This window comes from Protopterus annectens, chromosome 1.part1, assembly GCF_019279795.1.
Source record: "Protopterus annectens isolate FY-2018-M chromosome 1.part1, PAN1.0, whole genome shotgun sequence".
In the NCBI taxonomy this organism is placed as follows: domain Eukaryota; kingdom Metazoa; phylum Chordata; order Ceratodontiformes; family Protopteridae; genus Protopterus; species Protopterus annectens.
Window position 1 is genome coordinate 551,556,140 of NC_056726.1, and position 24,064 is coordinate 551,580,203.

Genomic DNA, 24,064 nt, shown 5'->3' on the forward strand with positions numbered 1-24,064 from the left:
CTCCCTGGATTACATGAAAAGAGACATGGAGGAGCTCTCGGATCATGTAGCCGAAGCAGGTATGACCTTGCCCCTGAGTAGCATCCTGCCATCACCCAGAATGATACCACAGTACAAGGACAAAATGATTGACTTCAACAATTGGCTAAGATTCTGATGTCATTCTAAGGGATTCTAGTATCTGTCTGCCTGGGATGACATACTCGACAGACCACGATGCTTTGCCAGAGATGGCCTGCACCTGTCACCCCTGGGATTCCGGATACTGGCTAAGGCTCTTGCAACCCCTATTGTGCCTTTTTTAGGCAAGGTTCAAACGACAAACTCACCACCATAGCAGGTACAAGCAAGCAAAATCTGAGGGTAATGCTACTCAATGCTAGAAATCTAAACCTCAAAATGCACTCACTAGAGCCATTCCTTAAGATGGAGAACATCAACATCTGTGCAATGACAGAAACCTGGTTCAAGGCTCCAGAGACCACCCCTGCATTACCAGGCTATAATTCATACCACACCTTTCGGCCACCTAACCTGGACCAAAACACTAAAGGAGGAGGCATGTCCATATTCGGTAAGGATATCCACACCTCCAGGCTAGTTGCTCAACATAATACATCGGTAATTATTCAAGTGCAACTAACACTGGGCAAGACTGCAATCCAGGTTGTATCTTGTTACAAATCCCCTGCCATGCCCCAGGATGCCCACTCCACATTTCTTGATATACTGGACAACATTAAGGTACAGCCCAATACCCTAATAATGGGAGATTTCAACTACCCCACCATCAACTGGGAAAACTACTTATGCACTAACTCATTTGCTCAACGTTTTCTGGAATTCATAAATTCCAATGCCCTGGATCAGCTTGTCCATACCCCCACCAGGGGCAGCAATATCCAGGACTTGGTCATCACCAGTTTGGGTAACTAATGCTCCACGCCAGTGGTAAACTCCTCGCTGGTCAGATCCGACCACAAGCTAATCACCCTAGACATCCATATCCTGCCCCACCGCCCATTAAGGAAACCACCATAAAAAACTACTCCAAAGCCAACTTCATGCTTCTTAAGACAGAAGTGGTAAACTTCACAACACCCATACAGATGGGAAATAGTTGTATGACCGCTGAAACATATACAAATGCACTGTAAAAGCACATAAATGAGTGCATGGATCGTGTCATCCCCAACAGAACCAAGACGCTATCCTCCAAAAAAAGGAAGCCAATCTGGTGGTCCCCTGCCATAAACAACTCTACAACAGAAGGAAGAAGCTGTTGCAAAAAATAGTAAAATCCCATGATTGCAGGAACTCCTTGGTCAGCCTCAACAAGAAGCTGAAATCCCTCATAAAATCCTCCAAAGCTAGTTACGAAAATAAAATCTCCACTGATTTTAAAGACAACCACAAAGCATTCTACAGCTATGTCAAGAATTGCAATAGCAACACTCAGATCTGCTCTGAGCTACAGCACAATGGCACTAGATGTACAGAATGAACTGACATCGCCAACATCCTGGCTGATAGATTCAGTGCAAACTTTACCCCACCTCCCACCACCCAAAGGGCCCATCTCTATACTGGAAGAATGCAAAGCCCCTGTAATCAAGGATGCACAAGTAAAGACTGCACTCTCCAAAGCCAAGAACACAGCATCCATGGGACCAGACAACATCCCAGGCTGCATCCTGCACAGACTACAGAATGAACTTGCACCCCACTTAAGTACCATGTTCAATCATAGCCTCACTTCAGGCTTTGTGCCTCCTGAATGGTGCACAGTCACGGTTATCCCACTCCACAAAGGGGATGCCACCATGTACCCTGGGAACTACCACCCCATTAGCCTGACAAGCCTGGTCTGCAGTGTCATGGAATGTATCATCATGGAGCTTATAAACAAAGACATAGGTAACCTCCAAACTCTGGACCCCACTCAGTTTGGGTTTGTTAAAGGTAGATTATGTTTCCTAAACCTGATTGACTTCTTTGAAGCAGTCACCAGAGCTGTGGACGAGGGTAAGATGGTGCACACAGCCTATCTTGACCTCGCCAAGGCTTTCAACACCATCTCCCACTCCGGAATTATAGATAAACTCATTAGACTGGGCATAAATCCCTATCTCACAAGATGGGTGGCCAACTGGCTTACTGACAGAACCCACACAGTGAAAGTAACCAACTCCAAATCTGACTTCAGACCAGTGACAAGTGGAGTACCACAGGGTTCAGTCCTGGGTCCTGTCCTGTTTGGTATTGACTTCTCAGAAGTCCAGGCTAACATAGCAGGTCTTTGGCTAATGAAGTTCGCAGACGACTGCAAACTAGGTGCCATAATAGAATCGCCTAATGATGTAGACATTCTGCAAAAGGATCTCACTGAGACTGATGCTTGGTGTCAAAGTCATGGCCTCAAGCTCAATGCCAAGAAGTGCGTTGTCATCCCCTTTGGGAAAAACACTGTACCCATGAACTACTACTACTAAACACCAAAAGTGTGATAAGAGACCTTTGGACACAGATGGGCAGTAACATCTCCTTTGATAATCACATTGCCACAGTTGTCAGGAAAATCATTCTAAGTGGCACACCTCATCACAAAGGGGTTCTCCTCCAGAAAAAAAGAGGTCATTGTTCCTCTCTACTCATCCCTCATCAGACCCATTATAGAGTAAAACTCCCTGTTTGGCATGTACCTTGCAAGACACCTACAACAACTAGAAAGGCCACAGAAATACCTCACTAAGAGGATTACCAGCTTCAAACATATGCCATATACAGACCATCTCAAAAAACTCCAACTCTACTCCACCACATATTGTCTACTCAGAGGTGACCTCTGCCTAACATACAATGCCATGTCAAACCCAGATCTGTTGGACATGCTACACTTAAAGAAATCCCACTCTCTCCAAGCCACATGCTGCAGGGACCTAAACCTTGTCACCCCAATAAACAGAACATGATGGAGGGATAGATTCCTGTCCCAGAGACTTCCCATGCTCTGGAACAAACTACCCATTCATGTCAAACAAAGCTCCTCATTGGCTCTCTTTAAGAAAAATCTTGCCAATTGGATGGGAAATAGTAAATTCACTCTGGGAATCACTTCAGTGGCTCTGCTCGACAGAGGCACAGGAAGATAAATTCTAGATGTCGAAAGCCAGGGAACTTTTTTGGCTAGGCTTATATAGGCCCTAGGGCCGATAGCCTAGTACCTACCTATGAACCTATGAACCTATGAGCTGCATTTCCCAGAAGAAATGGTAGTTAAAACGAAGGCAATGTGGATATTAAAATCTGCTTAGCCAGATAATGTGTAAATACCTTTATGAAGTAGAATGAATGTGAAATATAAACATTAAATGGATAGATTGTACTCAGTCAACACCTTAGATGACTGAATGTTCAATTAGCATTGGGGCTTGGGAGCAAAGCTCATGGGAATCCCTTGTTAGAACTACAAAGCACAAAACCGGAGTTTTAAGCAACATGTTTAATGTCTACTCTTTTTGAAGCTTGTAGTATGAAAATACTATAAAAATATATTTATGTTATATGAGTCCAGTCCTCCAAAGTTTGGTTGATGGATTACTGCACCCACAACACAGACCATACAGTAAAATGTGGCTGTCTGCTTTGCAATTTATAAGTTAAAAAATAAAAATGACAAATGTCCTTTAGTTTTAACCTAGATGTGTTATTCTAGAACTCTGTAATATATGCAAATATAGCTAATCTTGCATTTGAATATTATATATAATGCCTCTTGGTCCTGCTCATTTAATTCTGATTAACCCCACAGCTGCTGAACCCTCACCATAAATGTGCAGACAAGCTTATACATCATTAACCTGTGAATCCACTGGCCATGACTTTGGAAGTCTTTATGAGATAACCACATACTGGTACACTGTACTGTGGCATTTGCAAGATTATTAACAATTTTAAGATGGTATACAGTAATATTTATGGAGTTACTGATTTGTTTCAAAATGACCGCGGTGGTGGCGCTGCGTTGTCGCCTCACAGTAAGACGCTGACCGGTTCGACTCTCAGCTAGAGCGTCTTCTGCGTGAAGACATGCGTGAATGGGCGTACCTTTGTTGAAGGTTGTGCATTAGGGCTGGCAACTCAGCAGGTAAAAATCAACTGCCAATCGTTAGCAGACCGGAGTTCCGCTGTGGCGACCCCCAACCAGGAAAAGCCGAAAGACACAACAACTGATTTGTTTCAAAAATAGACATCTGGGAGCAAGACAGTTATTTAGCACATGTGCCTGACACTCTAAAGTAAGTCTGTAATTTTATCCTTATACATGCAGAATCTAAGGTAGTTACATAATAAAAAAATTTCCTTACTAAAGGGCAGAATGATTTCAGAGTTAGTTTCTATAAGTAGCAAGGCTGTGGAGGTTACGGGGTTGAAGTTCCTTGCAAAAAATGTTTTTTCATTGAACACCAATATTCAGAATTGCCTGTTTTATAATTAGTGTTAACTTTAATATTAACACTCTTTACTGTCAATTTTAGGGATGAATGCTTGTGAAATGATCCATGCAAGCAGAACCACACTATATATTTTATAGTACTATATGTAAAAGCATTTCATTAAATAGCTTGTGATACTTAAGATGTTTGCCGTAATCATTTTGCTGCATATCTTAATTTACAGGGCCAGATTTATGAATGCCTACACTAAGTGTACATGATGTATATTCAAGAACATCCCCACCACATTTTTTGTACTATCTTTTCACTCAGAAAGTGTACGGGTAGTCTGCATTTTGTGGTAACCTTTATGAAACCCCCTCAATATTTAAGGCTGCAATAAAATCAGTAGGAAGACTAAAATTAAGAGGACGAAAGTGTCACATATATCAGTTTCTCAATGACAATTGATGACTTGCATTCCAGTTGGTGTATAGAAAAAAGTGTGTAAATATTTGTAGTAACCAGGATGAGGAAGCATTTGTCAATGACATAATGAAAACGATGACAAAAACGATGAATTGTATTTGTGAAATTTATTATACGTTTATAATAAGAAAGGATGGTAAAGCCAGTGGTGGAAATGAAGAAAAATGATGCTTGCTGAAATTGCATACTGAACAATCTGATGTTAAAATGAGACCTCGAGATGGAACAAATGCACAGGTGCATAATAATAAAAGCTGCTGAATGCATGAGACCATATTAGAAAATGAAATGCATATTCATAACAAAGTTATGAATTAATAGTCCATATTTTGCCTTTATAATTCTTCTTTGAGAAATAATAATTCTAATCTTCATCATCGCAGTAGTAGTACTACTACTAATAATAATAATAATGTTTACATAGGCCCTGGATGTGTTTTTGTACTGTTAATGCCAATCTCCTTTCCTGCAGCAAAAACAAAAGAAGCAGTATTGTTAACCTGCCTTGTGCTATCTTGCCAGAGCACATTTTTTCATAAATACTTTGTGAAGAATATTTCTGATTGTGCCTTAACAAATTTTAAAAAATCACAATACCTGACTGGAGGAATTACTTTTCAGTGGTAGAAATTGGTGTGTCTTCTTGTAAACGTGTATAATCAATTTATTCATGTTAGCATAATTTGGTCTTAGCTGGCAGTTTCCTAGTACGTGGAAAACAGTTTTGCTATTGTTACACATAGAGCATGCTATCCCATGTTATCCTGCTATGTATCACACCAGAAATAAAAGGCATCATCATCATCTCCCTTTTTCACACATTTGTTTTCTACATGGGGTCAGGGTGTCATGAAACTTGTCACCTTGTCCCTTAATTCAGTGCTACTCTTCTACCTTCCCTGAAAGTCATGCCTGACTGTTGAAAGCCACCTCATTGCAGGACACCCTCGTTTCATCTTGCCCTACTCCGGTCTGTCCCAAATCTTCTTGAACTGATTGTCTTCTGCTTTTCTGCACATGTCTGAACCACTGTAATCTTTTTACTTTGACCTTCGCTGCCATCGGTGCTACTTTGGCTTCTGCTCTGATGTTCTCATTCTCTGTCTGTCCCTCATTGTGCAACCTACCACCCGTTGCAGGCACTTTATCTCCATCATCTCTAGCTTCCGCAACTACACTAGTACTGTTTGCGCCACTTTTTAAACACCTTCTTAGCTTTGGCATTCTTCTTTCATACACTACGCCTAGTGCTTTGTGCTAGTCAGATGTAGCCCTTTTGATTGTAGTTTTGACCTCATATTCTCTTCAATCACCTCTCCGAGATACTTGAAGATGTTAACCTGTTCCACTATTTTCCCTTCTGTCATAATTCTTAGCTTGTCCTGATTTCCCCATTTTCATCCCATGTGCCTTCAGTTTTGAATTCCATTCTGTTCCCCTATTTTTTTCTGATGTTCTTGCCCAGAGTTGGCCTGTAATTCCACATCATCTGTATACAGCAACTTTGTTTATCTGCCCCATTTGACTTGTGTTCTAATGTTATCTGTCACCAGTTTGGACATCTGTGGGCTCGGAGTTGATCATCGGTGCACATCCACTCCTACTAGGAACCTTTCTGTGAGACCAAACACTGATCATACTTGAGTAACTGGCCTGCACTAATTTTATGAATGTTTCTGGGACTCAAAAGTACTGCAGGACTGCTCAAATCAACTTTCTTGGGACCTTGTCTTAAGCTTTCTCCTAGTTCAGGGATGTCTTGTTGGACTCTTTCTTCATCTGTAGCTTCTTCTTGTCTGTCTCACTGCAAATATCACATCAGTTGTGCTGCATCCTGATCTAAATCTAAACCGCTTGTCTCCCATCTTACTTTCTATTACTCTGCAATATGTTTATCAAGCACATCTCCAGAACTTTAATGCAGTGTGACAGGAGTTTGATACCTCTGTACTTCCCATAGTTGTGGATATCCCCTTTGTTCTTGTGCACTGGCACACGTATGCTTATTCTCCAGTCATTTGGGATATGCCTGTCTCACTCCCATATTGCTATGAGTACCCTCTGGAGCCATTGTACCCCTATATCACCCAACATCTTGATCATATCTGTTTTGACCTCATCTGTGCCTGCTGCTTTCTCTGACTTCATTTTTCTTAGTGCTGTTCTTACTTTTTGTATGGTGGGCTCCTCCTCTTCTTTCATTGTAGGCTGTGTCTGGTAGTACAGCTTCTGTGAGGTTTTCTTCATTCAGAAGCTGCTGGAAGTACTCCTGCTTTTGATGTCCTGTGAACTGGTAAGAAGGTTGTTGCTGACATCCCTTATGAAGCTTGTCTGACTATTTTCTTTATTTTCTGTCTTTGCCTTGCAATCTGATAGATTTTCTTTGTACCATTTACCAAGTCATTTTTCAAAAGCTGGTACAGTGCCTCTGATGCCATGTTCTTTGTTAGTACACGCCTTCGTTTACCCTGCTTGTTAGCCAACCAGTATTCTCTCTTAGCCCGGTCCATCTTTTTGATTGTCTCATTGTTTCCTGCACTGCTTTATTTTGATGACTTTCCTAGACAGAAGTTTTCTCACACATGCTGCTTTAAGGCACTGCCATTCTCTTTCAACTACACCTATTTCCTCTTCTTCCTGAGGCGCTTGAACACCAAGTAATTCTGTAAGGTCCTATACTTTCTCTCCTGTAAACTTCCAGGTCTTCGGCCTAATCTCTGTTAACCTTACAGCCTTCTCTGATGACTATTGCAGTTGATTGTGGCAATCAGTGGTTTATCGTGTGGGCCGACTATTTCACTGGTGATGACTCTGCAATTGCTGATTCTACCCCAGTGCTCTTTCCTTACTAGGATGAAGTCTATCTGAGTTGTATATTGGCTGCTCATGTATGTGATTTTGTGACAGTCTCTCATGCAGAACCATGTGTTGGCCACCATTTCCTGGGCAGATGTCTAGAATGACCTCTCCTTCTTTATTCCTGTTTCCCCACCAATATGGACCCAGGAGGTCCTACATCCTCATATCTTGGTCTGTCTGTCCCAACATGTGCAGTTAGGTCACCCATTATAAGCACCAATTCCTGCTGTCTTGCTTTATCTGGTAAGTCCTGCAACCACTGTCTGAATGAAATCCTGCTGTAAGACATAGATTGAGATTATGAATAGTGTACTCTCCTTACATCGGAGTCTGATTGCCATGGATCTGTCACTGATTCTGATGGTATTCCTCATTAAAATCTGAAGGCTCTCCCTCACAGCAATTACCACACCATTTCTAGTCTCCAGTAGACTCTGGATCTCAAGCCAAGTGGTTTTGCTGCACTGCCCTTCAGTCTTGTCTCCTGGAATCATAGGATGTCCAGCCTCTTCTTACATCATATCATCCACTTCCAAGCTGCATCCTATCAGTGAACCTTCATTGAGTATATCAATTTCTAGCTCATATTTGGCAGGTTGATTGGTTTTACATCCAGCTTTTACTCAATAGAGCTCAGGTAACCCAAACTAGGCAACTGGACTGTAGCTTATTAACCTAGGCTGCTGGGCTTTATGGCAGACACACGCTGGCTAATATGGACACATATACCCCTCCCACTGTTAGCATGAGTTCCTGGTGCAGGTCGGAGTAAGCCAGCTTTTCAACCTACTTCACTGTCAAATATCCATGCCTTTTTTTTTTTTGCCAACATTAGTCAATATTGCTCGCTCGTCTCTACTACAAATAATAAGGCTTGGGGTTTCATTCAGATGCTTTAATATATACAAACACATCAGGATGGGTAATAGCATCTTTAAATGCAAACAAACTAACAAGCAGAGCTTACATACATACATGTTCACATCTCAACAGCTAACTACAAAATGGCAGTCAGGCTTGCATGTGCTCAGTACTTATATGCTAGTGGAAGCTCTTGGATAGCTTCTTAAAGGTATATACACATAAATATTGATCTACATCCTCCCCCTTAAAAAAGATTGCCCTTCATGAAAAACAATGTTAGAGCTAGGCATGCATTATTATGTACATTAGAAACAAAATATGACGTTCATGTCCAAATTGCTTCATATCTGATACAGGGTTTAGAGATTCAACTATATCTCGTGACATAACAGTTGGGAGTAGATTTAGCAACAGGGACAGTCAGTGGTGCACAGCTCATATCAGGAACTTCTGGATTTGTCACAGGAACAGGAATGTCCTCTGGAACTTCCTCTGGAAATTTGAATACTCGACAACTCACTCTGACATAAAGAGTCTCTGTCACAGGCTATTCGCTGTGGTATAGGCTTCCGATTCCACCTAAAAGTTGGTCCTTCTGATTCTATGATGTATGATCTCAGCTTTTGACCAGTATTCTTCATGACAACGATCCAATCATAACCTTTGGATGTTTGCATCCTTGTAAAGGATTGAGCAGTTTGCTGGTCTTATCATAGTAGGACTTCTGGGATAAGCACTTCTTCGACAGATTGGCTTTCACTGATCTGTTGTTCCTGATACATGGAACCAACAATTGACTACTAAGTGGTAATGTGCTTCTAGTTTGCCTCCACAAAAGTCTCTGAGCAGGTGAACCAAGATGTTTATCTTGAGGAACATTTCTGAGGTTCAAGAGTCAGGAAAACATCAGTATTATCAAGTTTTGACTTCTCAGGTAACTGTTTTGCACGTTGAACTGCGTGTTCTGCCAAACCATTTGACTGGGGATAATCTGGACTACTTGTAGCATGAGTAAAGTCCCATTTTTCCACAAATCTTTTGAACTGTGGCTTGTAAACTGCGTCCCATTGTCAGAAATAACTTTGTGTAGACTTCCATTAACAGCAAAATGACATTTCAACTTGGTAATGGCAGTACTAGATGCTAGGTTAGGAAGTAAGTCGATCTTGAACCAATTTGAATAAAAGTCTACTAACATCAAATAATGTTGACCATTCCATTTGAAGATATCAGTGGCTACTGTCGACCAAGGTAGTTCCAGAATTTGGTTAAGCTTAAGTGGTTCTTTCTGTTGAGGCTTTGTACTATTACATACTGAACAAGAAGAAAGTGCTCTCTCAATGTCTTGTGACATAGAAGGCCAAAATATTATCTCTTTCACCCTTCTTTTGGTAGATTCGGTTCCTGGGTGACCATGATGCAAGATAGTAATGTACTCAGGTTGCAAGGATTTTGGAACAATTACTTTCTTCTCAGCCAAAATCTTATCGCTGTATGGGAAATAAGGTTGCAGTTCTTGAAGTAAACTAGACTGCTTTGACGGCCATCCATGACTGATAAAGTGATTGAGTCTTTGTAAAAATGGATCTGTGGCTGTGTGATCTCTCAGCGCATCAGGACATGTGGAAGATAAATCTCTCACTTCCATAACTTCAAAATCATCAAGCAATTGAGAACTTTGTCATTCTGTTCAGTGGTATTTCTAGGTGATCTAGATAATGTATCAACAAGATAAAGAAGCTTGCCTTTATGTAGACAAGATTAAAATTGTACTTTTGCAATCGCAGCATCATATGTTGCAGTCTGGCTGGAGCTGAATGCATTGGCTTACTCAGGATAGTGACTAGTGTTTGGTGGTCTGTTTCGATCTGGGTAGGTCTACCATAAACATAATCATGGAACTTCAAACATGCAAACGCAATGCCAAAAGCTCTTTTTCAATCTGGGCATACTACTTTTCAGTTTGGGTAAGAGTTCTCGATGCATAGTCAACAGGTTGATCCTCTTGTAGAATAACTGCACCAAATTAAAATTGTTAAGCATCACAGGAAAGTGTAACTTGTTAGTGAACATCACTGTATCTTAGTATCAACGGACAGGCGGTTCTCAGTTTCAGGGCATCAAATGCTCTTTGGTGTTGCTCTGACCAAGACCAGGATAAATCTTTACATGTCAGCTCTCTGAGTGGCCCTGAAAGTTGGCTCAAGTCTGAAATGAACTTGCCTAGGTAGTTGGCCATGCCAAGAAAATGTTGCAGAACTTGAACATTGCCTGGAGCTAGCATCTCGAGAATGACTTTTTGTTTTGAAGGATGTGTGCTCATAAATAAATGACTAACATAAGAAACTTCTTTTAGTCTGAATTTGCATTTCTGTGCATTGAGCTTAAGATTCACTTAACATGCCCTTTCATCTCATGTCAACTACTATAATAGCACAAGGATACCAAGAAAAAATTTGCTCCATTGCATGCTAAAAGACTTCACTTGCAGAATTTATCCAAAATGGCATTCTCAAAAATCTGTACTTGCCAAAAAGAGTACTGAATGTAGTGACCAATGAGGATTTTTTTGTCTAGCTGAATTTACCAAAATTAACTCTTTGCATCCAGAACAGAAAAAAATAGTGGCATTTGGCATCAAGGCTGCGACTTCTTTGACTGTGAGCATTGGATGAAAAGGTCTTTTTAGTGCTTTGTTCAAATCTTGTGGATCAATACATATTCTGATGTCATCTCAGCTTTTCTTATGAGCTACCACCATGGAAGATACCCATTCAGTTGGAGTTTCCACTGAGCAAATCACATCTTTCGCACCATTTTATCTAACCCAGCTTTGACCATGTCCTGCATGGCTATTGGAACTTTACATGCTAGCCTGATAACTGGACTGACCTCTGGGTCTAACTTCATGGAGTATACAACTGGAAGTTTGCCTAAATTGTCTTGGGAAAGATCAGCATAGGTAGAAAAAATGTGCCAGGCAAAATTAGAGTAGTGGTCTTTTAAGCTAACATGGTGGATCTCCTTGTTAAATTAAATCAGTCCCATTTTTAAAGAGACTTTGAGCCCTAATAATGATTGAACGTCCCTCTTAACCACATAAAATAACAAGTTGTAGCTTCTTCTACTCTGCTCGAAGTAACATGAAAGCACTATTGAGCCTTCAGTTTGAATTTCTTCACGTCCATAAGCAACAAGTTTTGCACACCTTGCCAAATCAAGCCTTTCAGTGTTACATACTCTAGCAAATGCTTCTGCAGACATAACATTGCACTTAGAACCTGTATCAACTTTAAGCTCTGTGGGTTTGTCATTTATCTGAACAGTACAAAATACCTAATTTTTGTGCCTTAAATCTACTGCATTGACCATTTTATGAAGCACTGACACACCATCAACATAAATAGGCTTGCCACAGTCTAACTGATCAACTCATTTCTTAAAATGTTCCCTTTTAATGAAAGAGTGCCCACATTCTTTTGACTTACAAAATCCTTTGAAGTGATTCCATTTATTATATTTGTGGCATTGTTGACAAAAAGCTAAACACTTTTCCCTTTTAGATTCATGATTACCACCACAATTATGATAGCTGGTGATGAAAAGTGGATGGGAGCCCATGCTTTGAGTGCGTTTCACTGAGGCTGGAATTTGCTAGAAAGTTATGGGGTTTACCAGTGAGTGCTGCAGGGGTTACAGCTGCCACATACTTGGGCCTGTTTTTTTTAACCATGTGCTGCATACTATCAACATGAGTGTTATCACCATGCCTTCTAGAGCTGCTCTCATTTGTAAGCATATTTGTGTGCTTTTCTGTCAGCTCGTATACCTGACAAATGTCAATGGCCTTATTCAAAGTTAAATCCCTGACATGAAGCAAAATCTTTCTCATAGCATCATCTTTTATACCACACACAAGTCTGTCCTTTATCAACTCATCCCTTAAGTCACCAAATATGCATGTTTTAGCTTTATTTCTCAGGTTAGTTGTATATGCAGCAAAAGTTTCACCAGACTTTTGGTTCCTTGTGTAAAATAAGCGCCTTTCCATTGTAAAATTTGACTGGGGGTTATACATTTCTCTAAATTTACTTTTTAAGCACTATGGGTCCTCCCTTGACTCAGTTTGTACAACAATATGATGGTTTCCCCTTCTCCAGCATAAATAGCAGGTGAGTACACAAATGAGCTCCCCCTTTCTATAGCTTGTGATCCAGCTAAATGAAGCAGAATAAATTCCTTTGTGCGGTCGTCATCTTTATCAGAAAATGCAGCCTGTATGAAAATGTTGTACTTTTGCTCAAACACTCTCCAATTCACAGCAATATTACTGTTAAGTACTACTGCACTGGGCTTTCGAAATCCATCTGCCATGCCCAAAAAGTATAAACACACACACTGAAAATATGGCCCTTGTAATTATGTATGAAAAAAGTGTGCTGTGAGCTTGTAACAACATTCAAATACACAACAAATTCTTTAAAATACTTTACTTTGTGAAATATGCTCTGTAATGGCTGTACTCTGTGAAATAACTTTACTGTAACATTGCACAAACATGCAAACACTTTATACACTTCTGAAAACTCAGCTATCATTGCTTAATACAAAAATACATATGCTTTGCAAAAAATCCGGCCATTCCCCTTTTATTTTATTCATTTTATGCAATTGGACTTTTTCCATAGTAATTTGAATATTTTTATCAATATCATACATATTTGTTCATGCAAAAATTATTTAGAACATTCTGTATGCCTCGTTGCATATCATGTGAATAAGAAATAGTGCTGAGCAAGATTTAGTATGTGAAATTCGTTTCTGACCTGTTTTACGAAGTATGCACAGTTTTGGGATGGTCCACTGCTGTATATTCCACCAACATCTGGATAGGTGCCTCAAATAGTGTTTGCCAAGCCATTTTAAACTCCAATGCCCCTTTAGTATGCTGGTTCTGACTGCAGACCCTTTGGATATATCGTTTCTGATACCTTAACCTTTTGGATATGCAACTTCTGTCACTCTGGGCTCATTCATCTCTAGTTCAAACTTGGGGTTTTGTTCAGATTTTTTAATATATATATAAACACATCAGGATGGGTAGCAGCATCTTTAGATATTGTCAAAGGAAAAATATACTTTAAAAATTATCAATATACGGTAGGTTCAGGTTAAGGCACTTTAATCTTGCAGCAAGGAGACAAAAACGTGCTATTACAGAGTTTGAATAAACCAGAAACAGGAAATACTTTCATTTTTATACACTTTCTAATAAGACATTGCCTATCAAGCTGACATAGCAAATTACAAGTCTTTTCATCATCACTTATTGACCGTTAGTGTCATGAATTTCTGCTGTTTTATCAATTTTTGTGAGAAACTTCCTAAGAAAACAACGTGACCTTGGTTACCACCGGTTAGATACATGTTATGTTACCATTCAAGGTACTATGGCTAATTCAAGCACAAAGCTAGCAGTTCATTTCTCTAATAATCCTTTGTCTACATTATCTCTAAGCTTCTGCAGCTGTACATGTTCTCATACTTCGAACAGAGCTGATTGTTAAGAATCATTACATTTACAGGGTATAGCATTGTTCATTCATTCACTCCTGACTTAGCAGATAAGCACCTGCTTCTCAAGTACATTTCCAAAAAGGCATAAACATGAATATTGCTGTGCTAGCAATTACTAGGTCGGTGGGCATCTTGCAAGTTTCAGAAAGCACACTGCAGTTTCAAAAAAGCATCTTTTCAGTCTCATATAAAACTCAATTTATATATAAAACAGTGCATATAAAATAAAATAAAAAACGTTTTAACTCATTTAGCTTCCAATTAGCATTAAGCATACACATATTAATACATATTTTTCTGACAGATATGAACAAACTAACTAACAAACAGAGCTTACATACATACATGTTCAAGTCTCAACAGTTAACTTCAACATGGCAGTCAGGCTCACATGTGCTCAGTACTTGCACTCAAGTGCAAGCCCTTGGATAGCTTCTTAATGGTATATACGCATGCATATTAATCTACAGTCAACATGACCAAATCACATAGAGTCAAGTTTTACACCATCAAGTGGCTAGCCCTGACATGAGATGCTGACTGTGGTCCATTTTCTTCTATCTTGAGGGTACTGTGTACCACTGCTGATACCCAGGATGCAGTCTGTGCTGTGTGTTCTCCTATCTTGAGGGTACTGTGTACCACTGCTGATACCCGGGATGCAGTCTGTGCTGTGTGTTCTCTTATCTTGAGGGTAATGTGTATCACTGTTGATGCCCAAGATGCAGTCTGTGCTGCATGTTCTCCTATCTTGAGGGTACTTTGTACCACTGCTGATACCCAGGATGCAGTCTGTGCTGTGTGCTCTCCTATCTTGAGGGTACTGTGTACCACTGCTGATGCTTGGCATGCAGTCTGTGCTGTGTGTTCTCCTATCTTGAGGGTACTGTGTACCACTGCTGATACCCAAGATGCAGTCTGTGCTGTGTGTTCTCCTATCTTGAGTGTACTGTGTACCACTGTTGATGCCCAGGATGCAGTCTGTGGTGTGTGTTCTCCTATCTTGAGTGTACTGTGTACCACTGCTGATACCCAAGATGCAGTCTGCGCTGTGTGTTCTCATATCTTGAGGGTAGTGTGTACCACTGTTGATACCCAGGATGCAGTCTGTCCTGTATGTTCTCCTATCTTGAGGGTACTGTGTACCATCGCTGATGCCTGGCATGCAGTCTGTGCTGTGTGTTCTCCTATCTTGAGGGTACTGTGTACAACTGCTGATACCCAGGATGCAGTCTGTGCTGTGTGTTCTCCTATCTTGAGGGTACTGTGCATGACTGCTGATACCCAGGATGCAGTCTGTGCTGTGTGTTCTCCTATATTGAGGGTACTGTGTACCACTGCTGATACCCAGGACACAGTCTGTGCTGTGTGTTCTCCTATCTTGAGGGTACTGTGTACAACTGCTGATACCCAGGATGCAGTCTGTGCTGTGTGTTCTCCTATCTTGAGGGTACTGTGCATGACTGCTGATACCCAGGATGCAGTCTGTGCTGGGTGTTCTCCTATCTTGTGGGTACTGTGTACCACTGCTGATACCCAGGATGCAGTCTGTGCTGTGTGTTCTCTTATCTTGAGGGTACTGTATACCACTGCTGATACCCAGGATGCAGTCTGTGCTGTGTGTTCTCCTATCTTGAGGGTACTGTATACCACTGCTTATACCCAGGATGCAGTCTGTGCTGTGTGTTCTCCTATCTTGAGGGTACTGTGTACCACTGCTGATGCCTGGCATGCAGTCTGTGCTGCTTGTTCTCCTATCATGAGGGTACTGTGTACCACTGCTGATACCCAGGATGCAGTCTGTGCTGTGTGTTCTCCTATCTTGAGGGTACTGTGTACCACTGCTGATGCCTGGCATGCAGTCTGTGCTGTGTGTTCTCCTATCTTGAGGGTACTGTGTACCACTGCTGATACCCAGGATGCGGTCTGTGCTGTGTGTTCTCTTATCTTGAGGGTACAGTGTACCACTGCTGATGCTTGGCATGCAGTTTGTGCTGCGTGTTCTCCTGTCTTGAGGGTACTGTGTACCACTGCTGATACCCAGGATGTAGTCTGTGCTGTGTGTTCTCCTATCTTGAGGGTACTGTGTACCACTGCTGATGCTTGGCATGCAGTCTGTGCTGTGTGTTCTCCTATCTTGAGGTTCATAGGTTCATAGGTTCATACTAGGCTATCTGCCCTAGGGCATTTATAAGCCTAGCCAGAATGTGTTTGGCTTTCGCCACCCATTTTAAATTTATTTTGCTATGCCATTTTTCGAGGTTAGTATACTGTGCCTCTGTCTAACAGTGACACAGAAGTGATATCCAGGGTAAACCTATGATCTCCCATCCACTCATCAAGATTCCTCTTGAAGAGAGTCAATGAGGGACTCTGCCTAACCTGGACTGGGATTTTATTCCAGAGTGAAGGGAGCCTCTGGGTTATGAATCTGTCCCTCCAGCATGTCCTATTTATTTCAGTGCTGAGGTTCAAGTCTCTCGAGTGCGTAGCTCAATGGGATTTGGATTTTCTGAGGTGCAGCATGTCCATTAATTCCGGGTCAGACATGGCTTTATACGTCAGGCACAGATCGCCTCTGAACAGGCGGTATGCCACTGAGTAGAGCTGGAGTTTCTTTAACCGGGCAGCATATGGCATCTGTTTGCGCCCTTTGATCCTCTTGGTGAGGTACGTTTGGGGTCTTTCCAGTTGCTGCAGGTGTCTGGTAAGGTACATCCCAAAAGGGGCATTGTACTCAATTATGGGCCTGATGAGGGATGAGTAAAGAGGCACGATGACCTCCCCTGATCTAAATGTGAATCCCTTCATGATTAGGTGGGCTATATAAAATGTTTATCTAACCACTTTGGCCACGTGGTTGTCAAATGAGAGATTGCTATCAACTTGGGTCCCCAGGTCCCTAATTGCTTCTTCTGTACTTAATGGATTACCACCTATGTGGTAATTTGTGGGCACTTTGTTTTTGCCAAAGGGGATGACTATACACTTTTTGGAATTTAGCGTGAGGCCATGGCTCTGGCACCAGTTGTCTGTTTCTATGAGGCCCTTTTGGAGGATGCTTGTGTCGGCTGTAGAGTCAATTATGGCACCCAGTTTGCAGTCATCTGCGAACTTGGTCAGCCACAGTCCTTCCGTGTTGGCCTGTACCTCCGAGAAATATATACCGAACAAGAGAGGTCCCAGGACTGAGCCTTGTGGGACACCACTTGTAACTGGTTTGGAGTCTGACATGGCTCCAGCAATTCTAACCATGTGGGTTCTGTCCTTGAGCCAGTTTGCAATCCATCTAGTGACATAGGGGTTTATATTTAAGCTGGTGAGCTTATCTATAACGCCTGAGTGGGGAATTGTATCGAAGGCTTTTGCGAGGTCCAGGTAGGCTGTGTGGACCACCTTCCCCTCGTCAATGGCCTTGGTGACTGTTTCAAAGAAATCAACCAGGTTTAAGAGGCAGGATCTGCCCTTAACAAAGCCGAACTGGGTAGGATCCAGTGTCAGTAGGTCCCCAATATCTTTATTTATGAGGTCCATGATGATCCTTTCCATAGCTTTCCAGACCAAGCAAGTCAGGCTTATGGGGTGATAGTTTCCAGGATCCGTTGAGGCACCACCTTTATGGAGAGGGACCACTGTTGCTGTACGCCACTCTTTGGGCACATATCCTGTAGTAAGGCTGAGATTGAACAGTAGTTTTATGTTTGGGTTTAGCTCTTCTTGGAGTTCATGTAGGACACAGCCCGGGACACTGTCTGGTCCCATTGATGCTGTGTTTTTTGCTTTGGAGAGGGCGGCTCTTACCTGAGCATCTGAGATGTCAGGGGGGCAGCACTCTGCTGGGATAGATATTTGCCTTTTGGTGGGGGGGAGAAGTTTGCACTGAACCTGTCAGCTAGGATGTTGGCAATGTCTGTGGGTTCGGTGTATTTTTTGTCATTTTGGACTAATTCTGAGCATATCTGGGAATTACCACCCAGGTTCCTAACATAACTAAAGAAAGCCTTGTGATTATCCTTAGTGTCCTGTGCAATTTTTCTCTTGAAGCTGGCCTTAGACAATTTTATGAGTGCCCATAGTTTTTTGCTAATACTAATCAGTGATGCCTTCCCTTTTTGGGATTTTGCTCTATCATTTAGTAGCTTCCTCCTTCTATTGTATAGTTTGTTTATGGCTGGGGTCCACCAGACAAGACGTCTGCCTTTGGAGGATTGGGTCTTGATTTTATTTGGGATCGCATGATCCATGCATTCCTGAAGGTGTTCATAGAATGCGTTTATAAAGGATTCTGCGGTCTGGGCCATATTTTCCACAGGCCCGGGGGCTTTGAAGGATTCCACCTTGGTTTTGAGGAGTGTGAAATTTGCTTTAGAGAAGTTTTTCACTGTGGTTTTCTGGGCAGGGGGTGGGGTCGGGATGTGAATATCCAGTGAGATTAGTTTATGGTCTGATCTTACCAGTGAGGGATACACTTCTGGTCTGGAGCATAGAGTCCCCATGTTGGTGATGATCAGGTCCAGTATGTTTTCCCTCTTGTGGGAGTGGTAACAAATTGTTCCATAGCATTTGAGTTTATAAATTCTAGGAACCTTTGGGCTAGGGTGTTGGAGCTAGAGTAATGCTCCCAGTCTATGTTTGGGTAGTTGAAGTCGCCCAATATAATGGTGTTTGGAGAGACCTTCATATTTTCCAGTGTTCTCAGGAAGGCCGAGTGGGGTTCCTGGGTTTGGGAGGGTGGTCTGTAGCAGGCTATAAACTGGAAGGCAGTTTTACCCACTGTTAGTTGCACATGGATAGTCTCTGATGCTTCGTGCTTTGCCACCAACCTGGAGGTGTGGGTATCTTTGATGAATATCGATACTCCCCCTCCTTTTGTGGTTCGGTCCAAGTTTTGGGGCCGAAAAGCATGGTATGAGGTATAACCTGGTAGTGCTGGGGTGCTCTCGGGAGCACTGAACCAAGTTTCTGTTACTGCACAGATATCGATGTTCTCCATGCTAAGGAGAGTTTCGAGTGCGTGCATCTTGAGGTTTAGACTTCTGGCGTTGAGTAGCATTACTCTTAGTTTCTTATCCCTTGTGATACCTATGGAGGTGGGTTTGTCTTTTGAGCCTTGCCTAAAAAAGGCACTATGGGGGTAGCAAGAGCCTTTCCCAATATCCGAAAGCCCAGGGGTGACAGGTGCAAGCCGTCCCTAGCGAAGCATCATGGCTTGTCGAGCATATCATCCCAAGCTGACAGGCATTGGATCCCCTTTGAATGACACCAGTACTTAAGCCAATTGTTGAAATTGATCATCTTGTCTTCATATTGTGGCATCATTCATGGTGAGGGTAAGATGCTACTCAAGGTCTGTGTACCACTGCTGATGCTTGGCATGCAGTCTGTACTGCGTGTTCTCCTATCTTGAGGGTACTGCGTACCACTGCTGATACCCAGGATGCAGTCTGTGCTGCATGTTCTCCTGTCTTGAGGGTTCTTTGTACCACTGCTGATACCCAGTATGTAGTCTGTGCTGTGTGTTCTCCTATCTTGAGGGTACTGTGTACCACTGCTGATACCCAGGATGCAGTCTGTGCTGCGTGTTCTCCTGTCTTGAGGGTACTGTGTACCACTGCTGATACCCAGGATGTAGTCTGTGCTGTGTGTTCTCCTATCTTGAGGGTACTGTGTACCACTGCTGATACCCAGGATGCAGTCTGTGCTGTGTGTTCTCCTATCTTGTGGGTACTGTGTACCACTGCTGATGCTTGGCATGCAGTCTGTGCTGCGTGTTCTCCTATCTTGAGGGTACTGTGTACCACTGCTGATGCTTGACATGCAGTCTGTGCTGCGTGTTCTCCTATCTTGAGGGTACTGTGTACCACTGCTGATACCCAGGATGTAGTCTGTGCTGCGTGTTCTCCTATCTTGAGGGTACTGTGTACCACTGTTGATGCCCAGGATGCAGTCTGTGCTGTGTGTTCTCCTATTTTGAGGATACTGTTTACCACTGTTGATTCCCAAAGCTGTTGGTCTATGCAACTCTTCCTCCTGTAGGTACCATCTAGATTCTGTGATGCTGCCCACAACTCCATTATTGTGTAAGTTTGAGGTGGTAACACCCAACATGTGTTTGTATTTTGAGAGGTGGGTGCAGACCCTCAATGACACAGGTCAACTCCATAAAAGCATTGACCATAGGTTAGCCTCAAACATTGTACCTTGTGCAAATGAGACGAAGACCTTAATCATTACATAAACCGGTCCTGCCATTGTTCTGTAAGTCCTTGACATGATTCAATTAGAATTATACTGTGTGTTGAAGTAAAATGAAACCAAACTGTAATAATGCTTCTGGGGTGGAATTATTTACACTGTAGACAAAAACGCTTTGTTCTTAATGTACTTGGTATTATCATCCAGAAAGCAACAAAGCATATTCATATTTTGTTATGCTAGAAATATTGTTTTCATTTTGAAAAAAATGAAATGCTATGCCTCCAGCTTTGTGAAGCAGTAGATACTGATACCCTCCTTAAGGATAAATTGTTAACATTTGGATCTCGAAGAACACCCACCCCTATAAAATGTTGTCTAATGTAACATTGTATTGCACTTGTGGGTTAAAGTAATTCATTAAATTTTGTGGTCTCATGCTTCGTTATTATTTTTATTTGCACATCTTTAATCATTGTTACTATCGTCTGCCTCCATTAATTTTAATGATCAGTTGACAGACAGGCATGGTTATTCTGTCATTATATTGCTGTTACCTCTGAGACCCTGAGTAGAACCAAAACCCCATACTCCTTTTGAATTGGTAGCCATGTTGATCCAGAATTCCTGGAAGCTGTTTTGGGGGAGAGAGAGAGCATATGGTTAATTAACATATACCTCTTCTTTGGACTGCCTCATTGGCATTCAGCATGGCTGCGGAACCAGACCTATGCTTCCTGTACGTCTTCATGCTAGAGCACCATGCAGCATCATCTCAGGGATGTTTCTTAGTAAACAAAAGATTATTTTGCATATAGAATACCTTATTAAACAACAGAAACAACTCAAACTCTGTTGTGGCAACAAAGAGAAGGCCAGTCCTTTGTACTGGTTGTGAGTAAGGTTTGTCCTGTAAAATGTAATTTTCCCTAACAAATGCCTGCTTTGGGTATATGAAAAAGTGACACCCCTACTGTGTATGCACTTAAGTGGTAGAGTTATTGTGTGGAGTCTAACTACAATAATTTGAAGAATATGTATTAGTAATATATATATAAGATGTCAAGAATAAATGCACGTTATATATCCTACTGTATTATTTTTATACGTGTCTAACTAATATTATGTTCTGTATTAGGCTAGAGAATGAAAAATGGATGAATGTCCAAGTGGGAGATGTTGTCAAACTTGAAAACAACCAGTTTGTAACGGTAAGTGGCAATTGTATAACATGCTGGAAGAAATGTAATAGTGGCACTGATGCTGTGAGTGTGATTGCATGCAGACAAATGACAAAGAAAGCAACTTTCCAAATGCAAAACATTTTCCTGAGTGCAAAGGTAAACTGCATCCTTAAGAAAACTGTTTCAACATATCACTAACATATTAAAATTTTCTGCAGCAATAAACCAGTCATCCACAATAAAATTACATTTAAAAGTTCAGAGTGTCAACATGGGTTAGAATAATACTGCTGATAGATCCAGAGGAACTGATATGAGAAAAGTTAAAACTACAAAACAGCATGACAAAGTGCCCCTTCCCTCTCATTTTTAGCTTCCAGAAAAAGAAAATCACTAGTCCCTTATTTAATTGAGGAAAACATTATTTTACAATAAGTGAATCCAAGCCACCACTACTTCATACATCAATTCTCCAAACCCTTCCAAACCACTAAAAAAAAAAAAACAACAAAAAACATTTCAAAGTATGCTAACTACTAAAAAGCTATTGCATTTAAAGAAATAATATTTAATGATTCAGTAAGCGCTGTTTGTACGAGATGTCATTTTTAAAGGCGATAGATATAGCATATAAACTTGCATTAAAAGAATGTTAGTTATGTGATATCCAGGTTTAACTTATAAAAGTGTGAATGTTACTTTAATTATTTGACAACATTCCAATAATAACTTTTATGTACGTAAGAAACTATATTATACAATGACCCCCCATTAATATTCCAAAACGTGCATACTGATTGGTCAGCATGCACATTGTAAATCAGAGTTATAGTAATGGAAAAAGGTCCGGTCGCCCGGACTTTTTCCATTAGTATAACTCTTTTTATACAGCAATGGAGAATGCAAGATCTCCGTTGCTTTTTACACACTGTCTCGCTATGTTAAACTCATTTAACATAGCGAGACAGCTTTAAAAAAAGTAACGGAGATCTTCCTATCTTCGTTGCTTTTTTTAAAGGTGTCTCACTATGTTAAATGGGTTTAACATAGCGAGGCAGCTTTAAAAAAAGAAATGGAGTTTCTCCGTTGCTTTTTTTAAAGCTGTCTCACTATGTTAAACTCCTTTAACATAGCGCGAGACACTTTGTAAAAAGCAACGGAGATCTTGCTTTCTCCGTTGCTTTTTTTTTTCAAAACTGTCTCGCTATGTTAAATGGGTTTAACATAGCGAGGCAGCTTTAAAAAAAGCAACGGAGATTCTCCATTGCTTTTTTTAAAGCTGTCTCGCTATGTTAAACTCCTTTAATATAGTGAGACAGTTTGTAAAAAGCAACGGAGATCTTGCTTTCTGCATTGCTTCCACCCACAGCTCTGATATACTGTGTAAGCATACGCATGCGCAGTACATCAGAAGTGCCGCAGAATACCAGACAGCTGGGGAACCGCAGCAAGGAGGCATTATACAATGCCATTATTTAAGAAAAGTAATTATTTTTTTTCTTAAATAATTTCATTGTATAATAGCAATATCCCACTTCTAGGTGTGGGAAATGCTGGATTTACTCATGGTTGTCATTGTTTGGCCACTCGGACTTCGCCCTCATGACCAAACCACACCAACCGTGGGTAAATCCAGCATTACCCACACCCAGGCATGGGTTATTGCTATATTATTATACTTTTATAAAATAGAATAACTTTCCTGGGTGCTATTGCATGTCAAGTATACTGCCAGTATCAAGCATTCAGAACTATGTAATACCTGGCAGTAGTTTTCAATGCAATTCAATGTCTTTTGCGCATTATCTAACTTGTATTCTTTGACATCTTAGAATATGATTAAAAATGTTATGATTATTTACTTTTAAACAGGAAGAAGTAACCTGGACAATTCTAGAATTTTAGAACACCCGTAGCATCACAAAAGTGCTCATGGCTCTAAGTTGTTTCAAGCTGGCATTCATGATAAGGACTTGAAAATGAACAGTCATCAGTTGCATTTCACACAAAAATGCTCGCAAGTGAATCCAAGCCACCTCCACACCACACATCAATCCCTCATACTCCTCCAAACCAACAAAAAAAACAACAAAAAACATCACAAAGTATGCTAACCACTAAAAAGCCATTGCACTCAAAGGCATAACATTTAATGATTCGGCAAGCTCTGTCTGTATGAGATGTTTAATAAAAAGCAGACTGTTGTTTTTTTTAAAAGGAGACATAGCATATAAACTTGCATTAAATGAATGCCAGTCATGTGTGATACAGGAATAACTTGTAAAAGTGTGAGTGTTACTCTAATTATTTGATATCATTCCAATAGTTACTTTTATGCATGTAAAAATCTATATTTTTATACTTTGTTTAAAATATAGCATGTCTTTACTGAGTACTATTGCATGTCAAGTAGACATGTAAACTATCAGTAGAACACTACTGAACCTTTTTAAGAACCCA

General features: G+C 41.0%; 1 protein-coding gene across 1 annotated transcript in view; it reads left to right on the top strand.

Annotated features, from left to right (window-relative positions):
• The window catches only part of LOC122814860 (phospholipid-transporting ATPase ID-like), a 2,026,011-nt gene that overhangs the window by 1,140,458 nt on the left and 861,489 nt on the right, over nt 1-24,064 (top strand). Inside the window, exon 7 of the mRNA XM_044087143.1 lies at nt 21,559-21,631. Coding sequence (XP_043943078.1) covers nt 21,559-21,631 — 73 coding nt within the window. The remainder of the gene's footprint in view (nt 1-21,558; nt 21,632-24,064) is intronic.